The sequence below is a fragment of the Anolis sagrei genome, chromosome 1, assembly GCF_037176765.1.
Source record: "Anolis sagrei isolate rAnoSag1 chromosome 1, rAnoSag1.mat, whole genome shotgun sequence".
In the NCBI taxonomy this organism is placed as follows: Eukaryota; Metazoa; Chordata; class Lepidosauria; order Squamata; family Dactyloidae; genus Anolis; species Anolis sagrei.
The window spans coordinates 156607733-156624676 of NC_090021.1; the positions used below are offsets into that span (position 1 = coordinate 156607733).

General features: G+C 40.4%; 1 protein-coding gene across 1 annotated transcript in view; it reads right to left on the bottom strand.

Moving 5' to 3' along the window:
• Positions 1–14335, bottom strand: part of PPP3R1 (protein phosphatase 3 regulatory subunit B, alpha) — a 45956-nt gene extending 31621 nt beyond the window's left edge. Inside the window, exon 1 of the mRNA XM_060784223.2 lies at positions 14021–14335. Within this exon, the coding sequence (XP_060640206.1) occupies positions 14021–14023 (3 nt within the window). The 5' untranslated portion in view covers positions 14024–14335. The remainder of the gene's footprint in view (positions 1–14020) is intronic.
• Positions 14336–16944: the final 2609 nt, after the last annotated feature.

Consider the following 16944-nt stretch of genomic DNA (forward strand, 5'->3'; position numbering starts at 1 on the left):
AATTCAACTGACAGACCTGAACATTATATAGCACTAGCCTGTTCTTCATATCTGGTATCTTCCATGTACATAAAGGGCTCCAAACACACTGGGTGTGAGGTAATGGGGAAAAAACAGCAACTTCTAAAATGTTAACAAAAATTCATAAAGCAACAATGCTTCATCTTTTAAGAATTCAGTTCCAACTTTACAAAATTTTAAAAATACTATATAAAATCACTGATTAATTTCATATTCAAATTAAATGTGATCCAACTGCACAATCCTGTAGAAAATCTTTTAAAACCACCAGTTTGCCCCTCCAGAATCCTGAGCTGTTTCAATGAAAATGTCAAAAATATAAGTGTGTAATTCTGTGCAATATGTTCATGTGATTTCCTTGGATTGTGAACATGATTGCCAGAGATAGTTAAATTTCTTAAGCCTAAAAGTGCATAGCAAATCCTTCACGCAGCAATCGCTTGAGTCACCCACTGCAGTCATCATACACTGCCCCATCTTTTCTGCATCTCCTTTCTATATCAACCACTAAGGATCCATCTTCTTTCTTCTACACCATTCCATGGAGATTTTACATACTGCTTAGTCATAAATATATACTCAGATATTATATGATACTCCTATGATTATAAAACTAAAGACCAGTTCACAAACTTTGTGGATAGGATCGTTCATGAAAAAGACAAATCCACTACAAAATAGCATTTTATATCCTTTCTAAAGGAAAAAAAACATGAGAATGGACCATGAAATGAAGATTTAGAGTCATGATTTCAGATAATTACAAAGGTACATTAGGTAAACTGCAAGAAAGCCAACTGATCTGCTTGAATTAACATCCAGTCTTTAGCTTGTTTAACCTTGTATGCCAATTGACATATAATTTAAACCTCAACAACACGGAAGGTCCCCTAAAGATGACAACTATGTACTCCTTGCAGCATTAGGAGCAGGATGCACTGCTGTATCGCCTGCTGAGGAACAAAAGGAGGAAAGTTCTCCTGTACTCAAGCCCTGCTTAAAGGATTCTCACAGCCATCAAATTTGCCACTGAAGAACACAATTCTAGGTTAGGATGCACCTTTGGTCTATCAAACACAGTTTTTCATTCTTTCTTATTAAATATAACTATACAAAATATAAAATATCAGAAGACAAAATAGTAATAAAATATTATCATACATCATTCAAAATATGAAGGAAATTAAAAGTCTTCAGGAGTCTATCCCAGTAGGAACTCTAGGTCTCAAACTTGCTTCTTTAAACAAAACCAGTAATAATCACAGAACAATCATACTTACAGATTACAATTTGGTAAGATCTGTGAAAGGTACCACTAGGAATAATATTGCACTCCCACATCTCTGAAATTTTATATTGCATGCAAAAAAGAACAACTGTAACTAAATAACAAATCTGAGAACTAAGAGTATATAAATCCCCAGATATAAATCTAAGATTTTCATCACTTATCAAAATATACTTTCAAGTGCAATGGGTGGTTTCTGAATACTCCCTTCTTCCTAATACAGATTTGCCATTATTTTATTTAATATTTAAGATAAAATACTCTTGTTTCAATTCAAGTTCCATCCGGCTTTGCCACTATACTCCCAGCCCCCAAAGCATTTACACTGATCAAAAGAACAACAGTACCAGTTCCAAACTCTCAAGTGAACTTTAGATTGACGTCCTCACAAGCCTTTGTGTCAATAAGGTCATTCCAAATGTGGAAATCCAACCACACTCAACCTGCACAGATTTTCACCAGCATCCTCCCAAAATTCCATACAGGTACAAACATTTTAAGAAATGAATAATCTTGCTGCCAAATCTAAGTATCAATTTTCTTCAAGTAAATCATGTATTTTATTACCGGTACTTTTACCCCTCCCTTCTCAACGCCCAAGGGAGGACTCAGGGCGGCTTACAAAAAAAAGGCACAATTCGATGCCTATACACTTTACACATAATATACAAAACCATAGTTAAAAACAGTTATCACAATTAAAACAATCCACAACAAGTACATAACACATCAAGACTCGTATCATGTTTTCCCCCCATAATATAGCCTCTTGTCCATTTACATGCAATTGGTTTTGTTCACTTTGTATGGAAGCTTAAAATCAAGCAGAAAGGTCAAAACTTGTTAAGTCTTTTAGTTTACCAGCAAATCAGTAAATTAATTGCATAGGTATGTTTAAGTCAACAAGGCACCTACAGGTAGGCTTCTATATAATAACTGTTAATAACAGTTAATAACTGAGGAGTTAGAATACCCGACTTGAAAATAGTAAACATAAAAGGGATCCAGGAGTCCTAGTAGACCATAAGCTGAACCTGAGTGAACGGTATGATGCAGCAGCTAAAAACTAAATGCAATTCTAGGCTGCATCAATAGGAGTATAGTAGATCAAAAGTTCCCAAACAAGCCAGGATAAATAGGGTTTGGCTTCCAAACCCCAACTGATGGTGCTATTTGTGCCTTTAACCTGCCTTCGCTTATACAACTACATTTTCTTTGATATTTAATAGGCAATATGTGCTAACTTCTACATAACAATTCACTCTAATTTAATGCCAAGTATGTCCCAAATTCTGCTTGAATTTATCTATTGTGTTGTCCTTAATTAAGTTTGTCAATCTGTCCATTTCAGCTCTATCATACATCTTCAGCAGCTAATCTTTTATTGATGTGATGGGATCTCTTTCTTTCCACTTTTGTACCATTGTTAATTATATATTGCAAAACATTTCAATGCGGCTTTTCATGCTGATCATCTAACATAGTGGTTTGCAACCCGTGGATCCCCAGATGTTTTGGCCTTCAACTCCCAGAAATCCTAACAGCAGATAAACTGGCTGGGATTTCTGGGAGTTGTAGGCCAAAACACCTGGGGACCAACAGGTTGAGAACTACTGACTGACAGTTTCAACGTATAAAGTTCTGGCTACAACTACAGTTTTATATTCATTGATTTATCCAACCCCACCTCTCATTGTTCACCCACAAGTCCACCATGTATGGAAAAAGGTACACACTTTTCATTTGTCTCGGCATATCCAATAAGCAATAGATATTCTTTTATATATTTTAGAAAAAAATCTAATCAACTTGTGTCTTATTTCAGGTCAGCATCCTGTTTTTATAGTTACTGTCAGTCCAGTCACACTAACTGGATTCTTCTAGAGTCTACATTAGATAATCAAACAACTCTTCCAAAAAGATAATTAAAACATCTGCATAGGCCATCAACTTACACACCGACCCTTTTATGTCCCAATGTTTTATTCTCATTCCTTATAGCTCTATACAAAACTTCTAAAATAAATATAAACAGTAATGGTGATATGGAGTAACCTTGTTTTGTTCCTCTCAGAATGTCACAAGACTTTGTGGTAGCTCCACAAAGTTTATCTATTTTGTAAAAATTTCACCAAAGACCAATATTCCAAGGACCTTCAACATGAAAGCACAGCTCAAACTGTCAATCAAATTCTCAGCATCCAAAGGGATAAGAGTCGCTTGCTACTCAGAATCGCCAATATATCTATGACACATTTTTCTTTTATTATATTAGCCACAAATTTTCTCTGATCTTCATGTATCTCATCTTGTCACACCATCTTCATTCTTTCTACTAAAGCGGAAACCTTTTTAGTAGAAAAATCATAGTTCCCCAAAAGTAATAAATCTCCCAATACTTCATAATGCGTATATAGGTGCTACGGCATCTGGATTTGAAGTTTTCCTGTCTTAATCTTCTTAAAGGCCTCAACTATTTCTTCCATTTAAATAGATAAATTTAACTTCTTTCTTTGATTAACTGCAACTTTGATATTTTAGATTCTTTCTCACTTTGTCTATTGATATTTTTTCTTTCCAAATGTTGTTTCAGACTCGGTCGCCATCTTTTGTCCACCTCTTGTCTTTAAAATTAATTTCACTTTTCTATCTTTTCTTAATGTATACGTTGGCTGGATTTTAAGCAGAATTGTTAGCTGATTCAAAGTAGATTTGCTCAGCATATTCCCCATATATTTTGTAGTTCTGCAGTCATTGCGATTGTTAGTTGCTTTTGTAAGATTCTTTTTATAGATTCTTTTTCAACAAATTTAAATTCATCGGCATCACAATTACCTTCTCGCCTTTCTTCCTTGCTTCATTGTATGTTTTTTGCAATCTTTGTTGTCTTGTTTTTAATACAACATTTTGTTGTATTAAAATGTCTCTCATAACTGCCTTACTGGAATCCTAGACAATTTTGATGCCTGTATCTTTACTCAAATTATTTCAAGACTTTTGGATGTTTCTTCATTTTCACAATATTTTTTCATTATGCAGAAGTGAATCATTTAATCTCCAATAGAAATAATATTTCTTAATGAGCATCTATAAAGAATCAGAGGATGGTATGTTTCCAGCTCCAACTACATACATAGGATATTACATAAAGGAGGTATGCAAAGGAGAGGGTAATTAAATAAACCAATCAGACAACACAAGGAGAGGCAGACCCTGTGATAGATTGAAATATTTAAAATTATCATTAAATTTTTTAAAGACATGTTCACTTGAGTAGTTTCAGAATTATATTTCAGAAGTACACAACATTGCTCAATAAAATACATTATTAACATAGGAAACACCACAAAAGGCTTGGACGGAACCTCAGGGCCTGAAAAACTTCCTCTGGCAGAAAAATTATAAAAACAAAGAAACAGAAATGTACACAACATGTACCCTCGCAATGGTGTGCTCAAGCATAATGGGAAACAATACTTTCCCATTATGAGCACTAGCCGAAGAGAACTACAGTCCTGCATATTTCTGCTCTTTTTTCTACATGGAAAGACTCATCCCATTCCAATCAATTTTCAACAGGGTGTTAGGTACTGTTTAAGAAAGTTCTGCTAGCCCAACGAAAAAAATACATTTAATATATAGGCAAAAAAGCAAAATGTAAGCTAGTACTTCAAAACCTTCTATAAGCAGAAAGATCTCCATGCCCTCACAAAAGAAAAATCCTCTTTGTCTTATGCTGCATTAAAAAATATCTGTGATGCTGCCCAAGGTAGCCTAAGCAACTTGTAAGACTAGTGTCATCACGAATGATTCACAAACCCCATTTTACTTACAATGCTATAGGTGTGATTTTTGGAAACCTGCCACTTCTTCAAGGTCAAACCTGGGTGCTAACCCAATAAGGCTACTTACCAAAGAACAGGGTATGAGCACTTTAGCATACGAACCTATGGATTGTTACATTGAAAGCATTTTAAAGTTGTACTCCACTGTATTTAACCAACTTCGCTTTCTCTCCCCAGGCAGCATTTTGCTCTGCTTTAGAATAAGCACAGTTCCATTCTACAGCATCATAATGGCTTCTATAGAAAGATTGTGCAAAATTCTACAAACAGAACTTTGCAACATTAATATTATCTACATTTCTATAAGCAGCTCTTTGAAATCTTTTTAAATGCAGTGAAATCTCAAAAGGAAACCAACAGTCATGGGATTCTGGGAACCATAAAGAGGTGAAACATGGAATCGTGCACTAACTCGTTTCAGTTCTAATATTTTAAGCAGACATATGTGCCTATCTTGGAAAATATTTTTGATGTAGGAACCACTAAGAGAATACTCATTTTGTTTACAAAACTAACTAGAACCAAAATTCTGACCCACTTCATACCAATGAACCCCTACTAATTTTGCCAAGTAAAAAGATCCACCAATATTTTCAACTATAAACCTACTTTCCAAAACGGCAGACTTTTCAAATAACACAGCAGAAGACTGGATTTCGATATACAGCACAGCCCCTTATTCATGAACTCAGTATCTATAGTTCCACTTATTCATGCTCTACAAAAATTGTCTCCTGAAAGTGTTTATGGGCATTTCTAGTTCTTTTAATGCTATTCTATGGTATGTATTGTCGAAGGCTTTCATGGCCAGAATCACTGGGTTGTTGTAGGGTTTTTTTGGGCTATGTGGCCATGGTCTAGAGGCATTCTCTCCTGACGCTTCGCCTGCATCTATGGCAAGCATCCTCAGAGGTAGTGAGGTCTGTTGGAACTATTGGACTATTGTCTGCTGGAGCTAGGTGTGAAGGTTTCAACTGACCACCTTGATTAGCATACAATGGCCTGACTGTGTCTGGGGCAAACTTTTGTTGAGAGGTAATTAGATGTCCCTGCCTGCTTCCTCTCTGTTGTTGTGCTGTTGCAATTTTTGAGTTTTTTAATACAGGTAGCCAGATTTTGTTCATTTTCATGGTTTCCTCCTTTCTGTTGAAATTGTCCACATGCTTGTGGATTTCAATGGCTTCTCTGTGTAGTCTGACATGGTGGTTGTGAGAGTCGTCCAGCATTGCTGTGTTCTCAAATGAAATGCTGTGTCCAGGTTGGTTCATCAGGTGCTCTGCTATGGCTGATTTCTCTGGTTGAAGTAGTCTGCAGTGCCTTTCATGTTCCTTGATTTGTGTTTGGGCGCTGCGTTTGGTGGTCCCTATGTAGACTTGTCCACAGCTGCATGATACACGGTAGACTCCTGCAGAAACAAGAGGATCCCTCTTGTCCTTTGCTGAACATAGTATTTGTTGGATTTTCTTGGTGGGTCTGTAGATAATTTGTATGTTGTGTTTCCTCATCAGCTTCCCTATGCGGTCAGTGGTTCCCTTTATGTATGGCAAGAACACTTTTTTATGGTATGTTTCCAGCCTAAATAGAGGCTTCACTATTATCCTTGGTTCTCTTCTCAGTCAACAATTCCTCCCAATTGTCCTCCTAAAGGAAAACTATTAACTGCTTCTCCCAGAAATCTTTAGGTCTGCATTTCATCTTTTAACCATGTCACGTGGTAAACTTGCATTGTTCTGTAGTAATATATACTAGTGTTTTAAAATCAGAACTAGATTTTTGACAATTACCCATTGTATTCTAGGGCCATTTTGATGAATACATGCAGTCCTTGGAGGAAGACAGGAAGATAAAATTGTCCAAGTTTCACATCTCTAATCTATGTATGAAAACGAACTATAACAGATATTGCTAGCTTATTTCCCAAAAAAGGGTTCTCATATATTCAGGGATAACATTCTGCAAAAGTTGAATTCATGTCTTTTCAAGTCTTCAGTGGAAGAATAGCACTGGTGTTATGCAAATTATCTACTAAATATAGTCTGTATTTGCTATAAAGTGCAGGACTGGAAATCTGTTAGAAGCCCCTCTCTCAGATTCCTCATTTTGATCCTGGCAGACAACGGTCATGATTTAGAAACTGATATTCACTAACATTTGAATCAATAATTTTCAGTAACTGAATATTAGTTTCATATGAAGAATTATATCCTATAAGAACAACCTTACAACACAAATGTTTCTCATTACAAATGAGCCTGCATAAAATGTGAAAAATGCATTCACAAAATATACTATCCTTAATTAACTACACAGTTAAACACAGCTTTAACAATTTGCTAAAGACCTGCCTAGAGATTTGTGTTAAGTCTAATAACCTAATGCTAACCAAATTCATTCAGAATCAAATCTGATTGCACTATGAATTGATTACATGCTTGCTTACACAATTCAGAAGCCTAAATATCCTAAATATCCTGTCTTATCTTGGAAATTAAGTATGGTCAGCCCTGGCTAATACTTAGATGAGAGGTCACTAACAAATACAAATTCTGCAGGCTGTATTTGAGCAAAAGGAACTGGTGAAAACACTTGACTCTTCCCTGCATAGGCCATAGCACTAAGAAAATCCTATAAAATTATGAGGTCACCCTATGTCAACTGTTAACACACTATTTGCTTTTCCATTTTTAGTAATAAAAAGCAGTAGATCCTGCTGAACTTTGTTATTATTGTTGATTTATACTTTTCATTTTAAGTTACATTCATAACAAATTTCAAAGGTACAGTTAAGTGTGTCTTTAAATTGCCTGTTCCCCAGAATTTAAATTACCAATTTATAGAAAACTATTGTGTCTTGTTCAGTCTTGTTATACAATAGTATTCTATAAATTGAATTTCCTATTTAAAAAAAACAACAAAAAACCTAAGACTATATTGCATAAGATGTACAAAAGTGTTTTCTAGTTCCAACAAATGAAGTTCTTTTGGTTTGGGGACTTTTTAACAATAACAGATAATTTGAGCTAACAAGCATTTGTGGAAAAGGGTGTTGTTCTTGGCAGTAGCAACATGCAGAAAACACCCCTAGTGTTGACATAAAATACTACAGTAGAAATATTACTAAATTTTACAACAATTGGCAATTTTTAATTGTCATGATATTTAGCCCAGCAGCTCCTTTATACTTTTTATCTTCTTTCTTTGAAATATCATAATCTGTGTTGGTTTCCAAAACTATACAATTTACACTTAACCTTATGTAACTTAAAGCATTATCAGACATGTCACCTGCAGAAATCTATGTGCACTGTTGCATTCCAGTTGAAACATAAAAAATACAAATGCATGCAATAAATAACCCCTTTAGAGCCAGTGCAGTATATAATCAAGCACATATAATGTATATATTTGACTATATGTTTTAAATGCTGCTTTTTATGGGGAAGGTAGAAAAGAAAATTGAACCACAAAAAATTCCATCTTAAGATATCATTTTTGAAAGAGTGAGTGTGCAGGGGTGTATGGGGAGAAGAGTAAAGACAATTATTTAATGAAGTAAAAATAGAACTGCCAACTAGCAAGCAAGGATGAGGAGGTAGAAAGGTAAGGTAAAGGCTTTCCCCTGACATTTAAGTCCAGTAGTGTCCGACTCTGGGGTGTGGTGCTCATCTCCATTTCTAAGCCGAAGAGCCAGCGTTGTCCATAGACACCTCCAACGCAAACATGACTACATGGAGCACTGTTACCTTCCCGCTGGAGCGGTACCTATTGATCTACTCACATTTGCATGTTTTTGAATTGCTAGGTTGACAGAAGCTGGGGCTGACAGCGGAAGCTCACGTCGCTCCCCGGATTCGAACCTGCAACCTTTCGGTCAACAAGTTTAGCAGCTCAGTGTTTAACCCACTGCGCCACCAGGAGGTATATTTAAGATTTATTGATGATACTGCAATGAGTGGTAATGTTTTATGCTGCTAGTTATACAAACATCAAGGTGCTGAAATAATTCTAATATTTTATGGACAGAAAGAAAAAACTAAATGAATTAGGAGCAAAGAGGAACATCATTATGATATAAGATATATTAAAAAGACAATTGAATACCCTATGACAAATCATTTTCTGTAGAAAAGGAGGAAAGTAAGTGTCAAAATAGCATGGTTTTAATTATAGCAATCTATGGAAGATGTAACAAAAACAAAGGAAAACAAGAACAGGTATGCAATTAGGAGAAGGAATGAAGAGACACAGAATCTAATAAGCTGAATACCAAGACATTCTGGGGGGAAACTGGGCCAAAAAAAAAGTTTATGAATACAGCTGCATTAAGGCCAGAACTCAATATGAATATTTGTGAGTACAAATCAAAACTAACAGCAAATAAAACTACCAGCTACAGAACTACTGTGAAATTTCAAATGGCTACAAGTAGAGAATATTGAGGCAACTACTGAGAAAGACAGAGTCCTATAGGAGATTCTAAGCACATGTACCTAGAAATAGGTCTCACTGGACACAATGTGTGACTCATTTCCAAATAAATGTGCATGGCCAAAGTCAATGGAATCAGATTTAGGATGGCATGTGACAATTTTATAGGTATTTACTTAAAAGCTGTCCGCACTGAATTTAATTAGATTTAACTAAACACAATTGTGCAGAGGACTGCAGATTTGCCTATCCAATGAAAAACTTCAAAAGTAATAGTCTTGTGGAACCTTGAAGACTAAGAAATTTACTTCAGAATACATTTTTGAATACAAAAGCTTTTATGCAGTTCACAAAAGCTCAAACAGTAGTAACATGAGCACCAGAGTTTAGGTTACTGCAGGTCTGTTCTTCTTAATGCAACAAAGTAACGTAGCTAATCTTTTCTGATGAAAGTTTATGCCACAACAAATGTGTAATTCCACAACATACTAAAAGACTTGCTTGTTCTGCAACAGACTATCAAAGCTACATTTCCCAGAATTACCCAGTAATCACTCTATTTACTACCAATCAGACAACTGCATCTGGAATATGTCCAGACGAGGGAGACTAAAATGATCAACGGTCTGAAGAACAAACCCTATGAGGAGTGGCTTAAAGAGCTGGGCACGTTTAGCCTGAAGAAGAGAAGGCTGAGAGGAGACATCATAGCCATGTATAAAATACGTGAGAAGAAGTCATAGGGAGGAGGGAGCAAGCTTGTTTTCTGCTGCCCTGGAGACTAGGATGTGGAAAGAATGGCTTCAAACTACAAGAAAGGAGATTCCATCTGAACATTAGGAAGAACTTCCTGACTGTGAGAGCCGTTCAGCAGTGGAACTCTCTGCCACAGAGTGTGATGGAGGCTCCTCCTTTGGAAGCTTTTAAACAGAGGCTGGATGGCCATCTGTCAGGGGTGCTTTGAATGCAATTTTCCTGCTTCTTGGCAGGGGGTTGGACTGGATGGCCCATGAGGTCTCTTCCAACTCTATGATTCTATCTACACTACTGAATTAATGCAGTTGACACCACTTTATCTGACATGCTCTATGCTCTTGAATCCTGGAAGTTGTTTGGGAGGGCACCAGAACACTTTGGGAGGCAAGGCCCCCAAACCTTGTAAACTACAACTCCCTGGATTTCAGCACACTGAGTCATGGCAACGTAGCATTAACCTCACAGTGCAGTCCATCCTCCAACTCCAGAAACCAGGATTCAAATCCCAACACAGGTGGTTTTAATATATTTTTAAAAAATCATTAAATGCTAATTTTTAAAAAGTATGTACATAAGATTAATGCAAGGCTGTTATGGACAACAGATTGATATTTTGTGGAACTGTATGAAATTATATATGTTTGCATGTATATTTAAAGCTTCAAAGCCCTAGATGGTTCAGGTCCAGGCTATTTGGCCTACCACATCGCCTTGTATGAACCTGCCTGGGCCCAGAGATCTTCAGGAAGCCCTTCTCTCGGTCCCACCTCCATCTAAAGCTCAATGGATGTGAAAGAGAGATAGGGCCTTCCTTCTTGGTGGCTGCTCCTCGACTCTAGAAGTCCTTGCCCAGGGAAGCCAGAATGGCCCCTTCCCTGTCCTTCTGGCAAAAGGCTAAAACCTTTTTATTCAGACAGGCTTTCAAAGAAGGTGGTTTTTAAGATTGTCAGGGGCTACTGTGATTTTATAGGCTTTCAATGATGTTTAACACTGTCTTAATGCTTGTACATTTGTATATTTTAAGTTTTATTGCAATGCTTTTAGTTGTTAGCCACTTTGAGTCTCCATATGGAGAGAAGAAGTGGTATATAAATATACATAACAATAATAAAGGATGCATATAAGACTTATCTCAACAGCCTGTTGAATTAAAGTGGAATGTATCGTACAACACATGTACAACTGTTAAGGCTGTTATAGACAACAGATTGATATTTTGAAAAACTACAAAATAAAATTTACACACATACATATACATATATATAAATACCTGTGCTGTGGCAGGTCTGAAACGAATGGACACAATAACAAAACACAAGTGTCACAACACACACATGAGCAACACATCATTCTAAAGCCCCTTTCACACAGCTGCATAAAATCCCACATTGAACTGAATTATATAGCAATGTGGACTCAGGGCCCTTCCACAGGCTTATATCCCAGGATATCAAAGCAGAAAATCCCACAATATCTGCTTTAAACTGGGTTATCTGAGTCCACACTCAGATAATGTGGGATTTTGATAATGTGATATCCTGGGATATAAGGCTGTATGGAAAGGCCCTCAGATTACCCAGTTCAAAACAGATATTGTGGATTATCTGACTTAATACTCTGGGTTATATGACTGTGTGGATGGGTTCTAATTCACACAGAAAAAATACCGAAGAGGTCTATACAGTAAATCATAAGGGGGGAGGGGAGATTCTCATTCACCCCTTCCACGCAGTTGAATAAACTCCCACATTATCTGCTCTGAAGTGGATTATATGACAGTGTGGACCCAGGACCCTTCCACTATATCCCAGAATATCAAGGCAGAAAATCCCACAAAACTGACTTTGAACTGAGTTATCTGAGTCTACACTGCCACAAACCCCAGTTCAAAACAGAAAATGAAAGGTTTTATTCAGCTGAGTAAAAGGGGCCATTAGGGCCCTTCCAGAGGAGTCCTATATCCCAGGATTCTCTCTTTATCCCAGACTATCTGGCAGTATGACCTCATATAATCCAGTTTAAAGTAGAAAACCTGGGATCAAATCCTGGGGATAGGATAGCGTAGATCCCAAGCCCTTCCACACAGCCCTATAACCCAAGATATCAAGGCAGAAAATCACACAATCGGCCTTGAACTGGGTTATTTATGTCGACACTGCCATATATTCCAGTTCAAAGCTGATATTATTTGGCAGAGTGGACTCATATAATCCAGTTTAAAATAGAAAACCTGGGATCAGATCCTGGGAGATAGGACAGCGTAGATCCTGGGCCCTTCCACACAGCCTTTTAACCCAAAATATCAAGGCAGAAAAATCGCACAATATCTGCTTTGAACTGGGTTAAGTCCACATTGCAGATCTTGTGGGATTTTCTGGCTTGATATTCTGGGTTATAGGGCTGTGTGGAAGGGTCCTGAGTCCACACTGCCATATATTCCAGTTCAGAGCAGATATTGTGGGATTTTCTGCCATGCTATTCTAGGTTATAGGGCTGTGTGGAAGGGTCCTGAGTCCACACTGCCATACTTTTCAGCTCAAAGCAGATATTGTGGGATTTTCTGCCTCGATATTCTGAGTTATAAGGCTGTGTGGAAGGGTCCTGAGTCCACACTGCCATACTTTCCAGTTCAAAGCGGATCTTGTGGGATTTTCTGCCTTGATATTCTGGGTTATAGGGCTGTGTGGTAGGGTCCTGGGTCCACACTGCCATACTTTCCAGCTCAAAGCCGATCTTGTGGGATTTTCTGCCTTGATATTCTGGGGCAAATGGCTGCCTGGAGGGTCCAAAATCACACTGGAAAAAAATAGTGAAGAGGTCCATACAGCAAATCATAAATGGGACGATTCTCATAGGGCCCCTTCCACACAGCCCTATATCTCAGAATATCAAGGAAGAAAATCCCACAAGATCTGCTTTGAGCTGGAATATATGGCAGTGTGGACTCAGGACCCTTCCACACAGCCCTATAACCCAGAATCCCACAAGATCTGCTTTGAACTGGGTTAGGTGAGTCCACACTGCCATGTATTCCATGTGGAAGGGGCCACAGATCGAGCGCCTATATAGTTGATCCCGAACAGCACCATGATCTCGTTATGCAGAATACATAACACTTGGGAGGAGGGAATGCGCTCGTAGTAGGAGCCTAGGTACGTGAAAAGGAGGGGGGGGAGGCAAGGGGGTGCTGCGAATCCGCAGGAGAGGCTGCGTGGGATGGAGCGAATTTGCAGGATTGCATGGAGAGGAGGAGGAGGAGTGCAGCAGCCCTGAGGAGAAAGAGAGAGAGAGAGCGGAGGTGGGCGAAGGAGGAGAAGTCAGGAAGGGCTGCCCGCCAGGGGTGGGGCACTGCGGGGAAGAGGTCACCGCTGGGTGAAGGCGACTCCCGGAAAAGCGGGGAAGCCGCTCAGGAAGAGAGAAAAAGGGAAGGGAGGGGGGAGTATGAGGTGAAGAAGAATTAAAAAAAGGAGGGGGAGGATGTGGAAAGGAGGACGTCACGAAGCCTGTGGGGAACTCTGGGAAAGGGGACTGCGGAGGACGAGAGGGGGGGAAGGCCCAAGGCCTAACCCAAGGCAGGCGGGCGGGCAGGGTTCTGTCCCTTCCTCGCTGTTGTCCCTTCCCCGCTCTTCTCCCTTCCCTTCCGAGGCCTGCTTCTAGTCAGAAGGAGGCGCCCTCTCCTTACCATGGTGGCGGGTGGGTGTCGAGAGCCTCCTCCGCCGCCGCTCCCTGCCCTCACTGGCGCTGCGTCTCCTTTCTGCGGCTTCCTTCAGGAGGAAGAGGAAGGAGGAAGGGGGGGCGGCTCGTGCGCGGCTGTTATGAGCGCGCGGCTGTTATGGGCTCGCGGCGGTTTGCCGACGGTTTGACTGCAGTGGCTCGCGCTGACCCGCAACCTCACCAGAGGGGAGGGGGAAGGAAGGAGGAGGAGGAGAAAACGCAGCGGAGTCTACGCCGAGCGAGGGATCGGCAGCAAAAGGGAGGAGCTCCCTACATCCGGGCAACTTTCTCCCTCCTTTCGCTCTCTCTCTCCCCTCTCCTCCTTCCGCCCACCCTTTCTGCTCAGGGTCCATATTTGCATACGTGCGTCTGACGTCAGCGCGTTGGGGGGAAATAAGAGCAGATATAAAATGGAGGCGGCTGCTCGCTTTGTGAGTGTTCTTGCTGCTTATTTGAGGAATCATAGAGTTCGGTTGTTGTAGGTTTTTTTGGGCTGTATGGCCATGGTCTAGAGGCATTCTCTCCTGATGTTTCGCCTGCATCTATGGCAAGCATCCTCAGAGGGTGAGGTCTGTTGGAACTTACTTACTTACTTAGGCGATCCCTCGTTGGACGAGTAAGATGGTCTTCCTTGATGACTATTTTTGTGGGTTTGTAGGTGGCTGTGGAGCCCTATTCTTGACCCGCATCTTCTCCCACAGTGAAGGCATTGGTTTCCAGGTGGAAGGCGGTCCCGGTCGGGGTTGGCTTGACGCGCCTTTCTCCTGGCACGTTTCTCTCTTTCACCCTCCACTCGTGCCTCCTCGAATTCTGCAGCACTGCTGGTCACAGCTGACCTCCAGCTGGACTAGTCAAGAGCCAGAGCTTCCCAATTCTCAGTGTCTATGCCAGAGTTTAAGGTTGGCTTTGAGCCCATCTTTAAATCTGTTTTCCTGCCCACCAACATTCCGTTTTCCGTTCTTGAGTTCGGAGTAGACAACTGCTTTGGGAGACGGGCATCTGGACAACGTGGCCGGTCCAGCGGAGTTGGTGGCAGAGGACCATTGCTTCAATGCTGGTGTTCTTTGCTTCTTCCAACACACTGACGTTTGTCCGCTTGTCTTCCCAAGAGATTTGCAGGATTTTCTGGAGGCAGCGCTGATGGAATTGTTCCAGGAGTTGCATGTGACGTCTGTAGACAGTCCACGTTTCGCAGGCATAAAACAGGGTTGGGAGGACAATAGCTTTATAGACAAGCACCTTGGTATCCCTATGGATGTCCCGGTCCTCAAACACTCTCTGCTTCATTTGGAAAAATGCTGCACTCGCAGAGCTCAGGCAGTGTTGTATTTCGGTGTCGATGTTTGGTGGAGAGGTGGCTGCCAAGGTAGTGGAAATGGGCAACATTTTCTAAGTTACACCATTAAGTTGTATCTCTGGCATTGGGGAGGGGATGGCTGGTGACTGCTGGAACAGCACTTTGGTTTTCTCAATGTTCAGTGACAGAACTAAGGAAAAGGGGTTTATATGTCAGTGGAATGACCAGGGTGGGACAAAGGACTCTTGTCTGCTGGAGCTAGGTGTGAATGTTTCAACTGACCACCTTGATTAGCATACAATGGGCTGACTGTGCCTGGAGCAAACTTTTGCTGAGAGATAATTAGATGTCCCTGCCTGCTTCCTCTCTGTTGTTGTGCTGTTGCCATAACAGCCCTCACTACCTCTGAGGACGTTTGCCATAGATGCAGGCGAAACGTCAGGAGAGAATGCCTCTAGACCATGGCTATACAGCCCGAAAAAACCTACCCAGTGTTTCCAGCCATAAAAGCCTTCAACAATATTTCCTTGCTTTGGTTCCTCGGTCCAACCCCTGGAGCCCCTGGTGGTGCAGTGGGTTAAAGCCCTGTGCCGGCAGGACTGAAGACCGGCAGATCACAGGTTCGAATCCGGGGAGAGGCGGATGAGCTCCCTCTATCAGCTCCAGTTCCTCATGCGGGGACATGAGAGAAGCCTCCCACAAGGATGATAAAAAAACATCAAATCATCCGGGCTTCCCCTGGGCAACGTCCTTGCAGACGGCCAATTCACTCACACCAGAAGGGGCTTACAGTTTCTCAGGTCGCTCCTGACATGACAAAAAAAAAAAGTCCAACCCCTTGCCAAGAAACAGGAAAACTGCATTCTAAGCACCTCCAGGGCAGAGAGTGTGGTGGAGGCTCCTTCTTTGGAAGCTATTAAACCAGTGTTTCTCAACCTGCTGAATTTTGAAGATGATTGTATGGTTGGGTGTGTGTGTGTGTGTGTATGTATATATATACACACACATAAAATAAAGCAGCACAATCAAAGCCCTGGTAGACCACACAAACTGGATCTGCGAACCCACCTCCTCCAAGGTGAACTGAATTGCCTAACTGGGCTCTACAAGCCAATGAGTATTCTAGGACAGATGCCAGAAGAGCTGGCAAGCCACAACAGTAAAATAGACAAAGGTCCACTTAGAGGAAAAGCGTTCTTACCATACATCAAAAGAAGCACTGACTACATAGGGAAGCTGATGAAGAAACATAACCTACACACACTCTATAGCCCCACCAAGAAAATTCAAGAAATGCTACATTCAGCAAAGGATAAGAGGGATCCTCTCACCACTGCAAAAACCTACCGTATACCATGTGGACAAGTCTACATAGGGACCACCAAACGCAGAGTCCAGACAAAGAACACGAAAGGCAGTGCAGACTAATTCAGCTGGAGAAGTCATCCATAGCAGAGTCTTGATGAGCCAACCTGGCCACAGAATACTATTTGAGACCACTTTGACAACCATCATGTCAAACTACACAAGAAAGCCATCGAAATCCACAAGCATGTGGACAATTTCAACAGAAAGGAAGCAACCATGAAAATGAA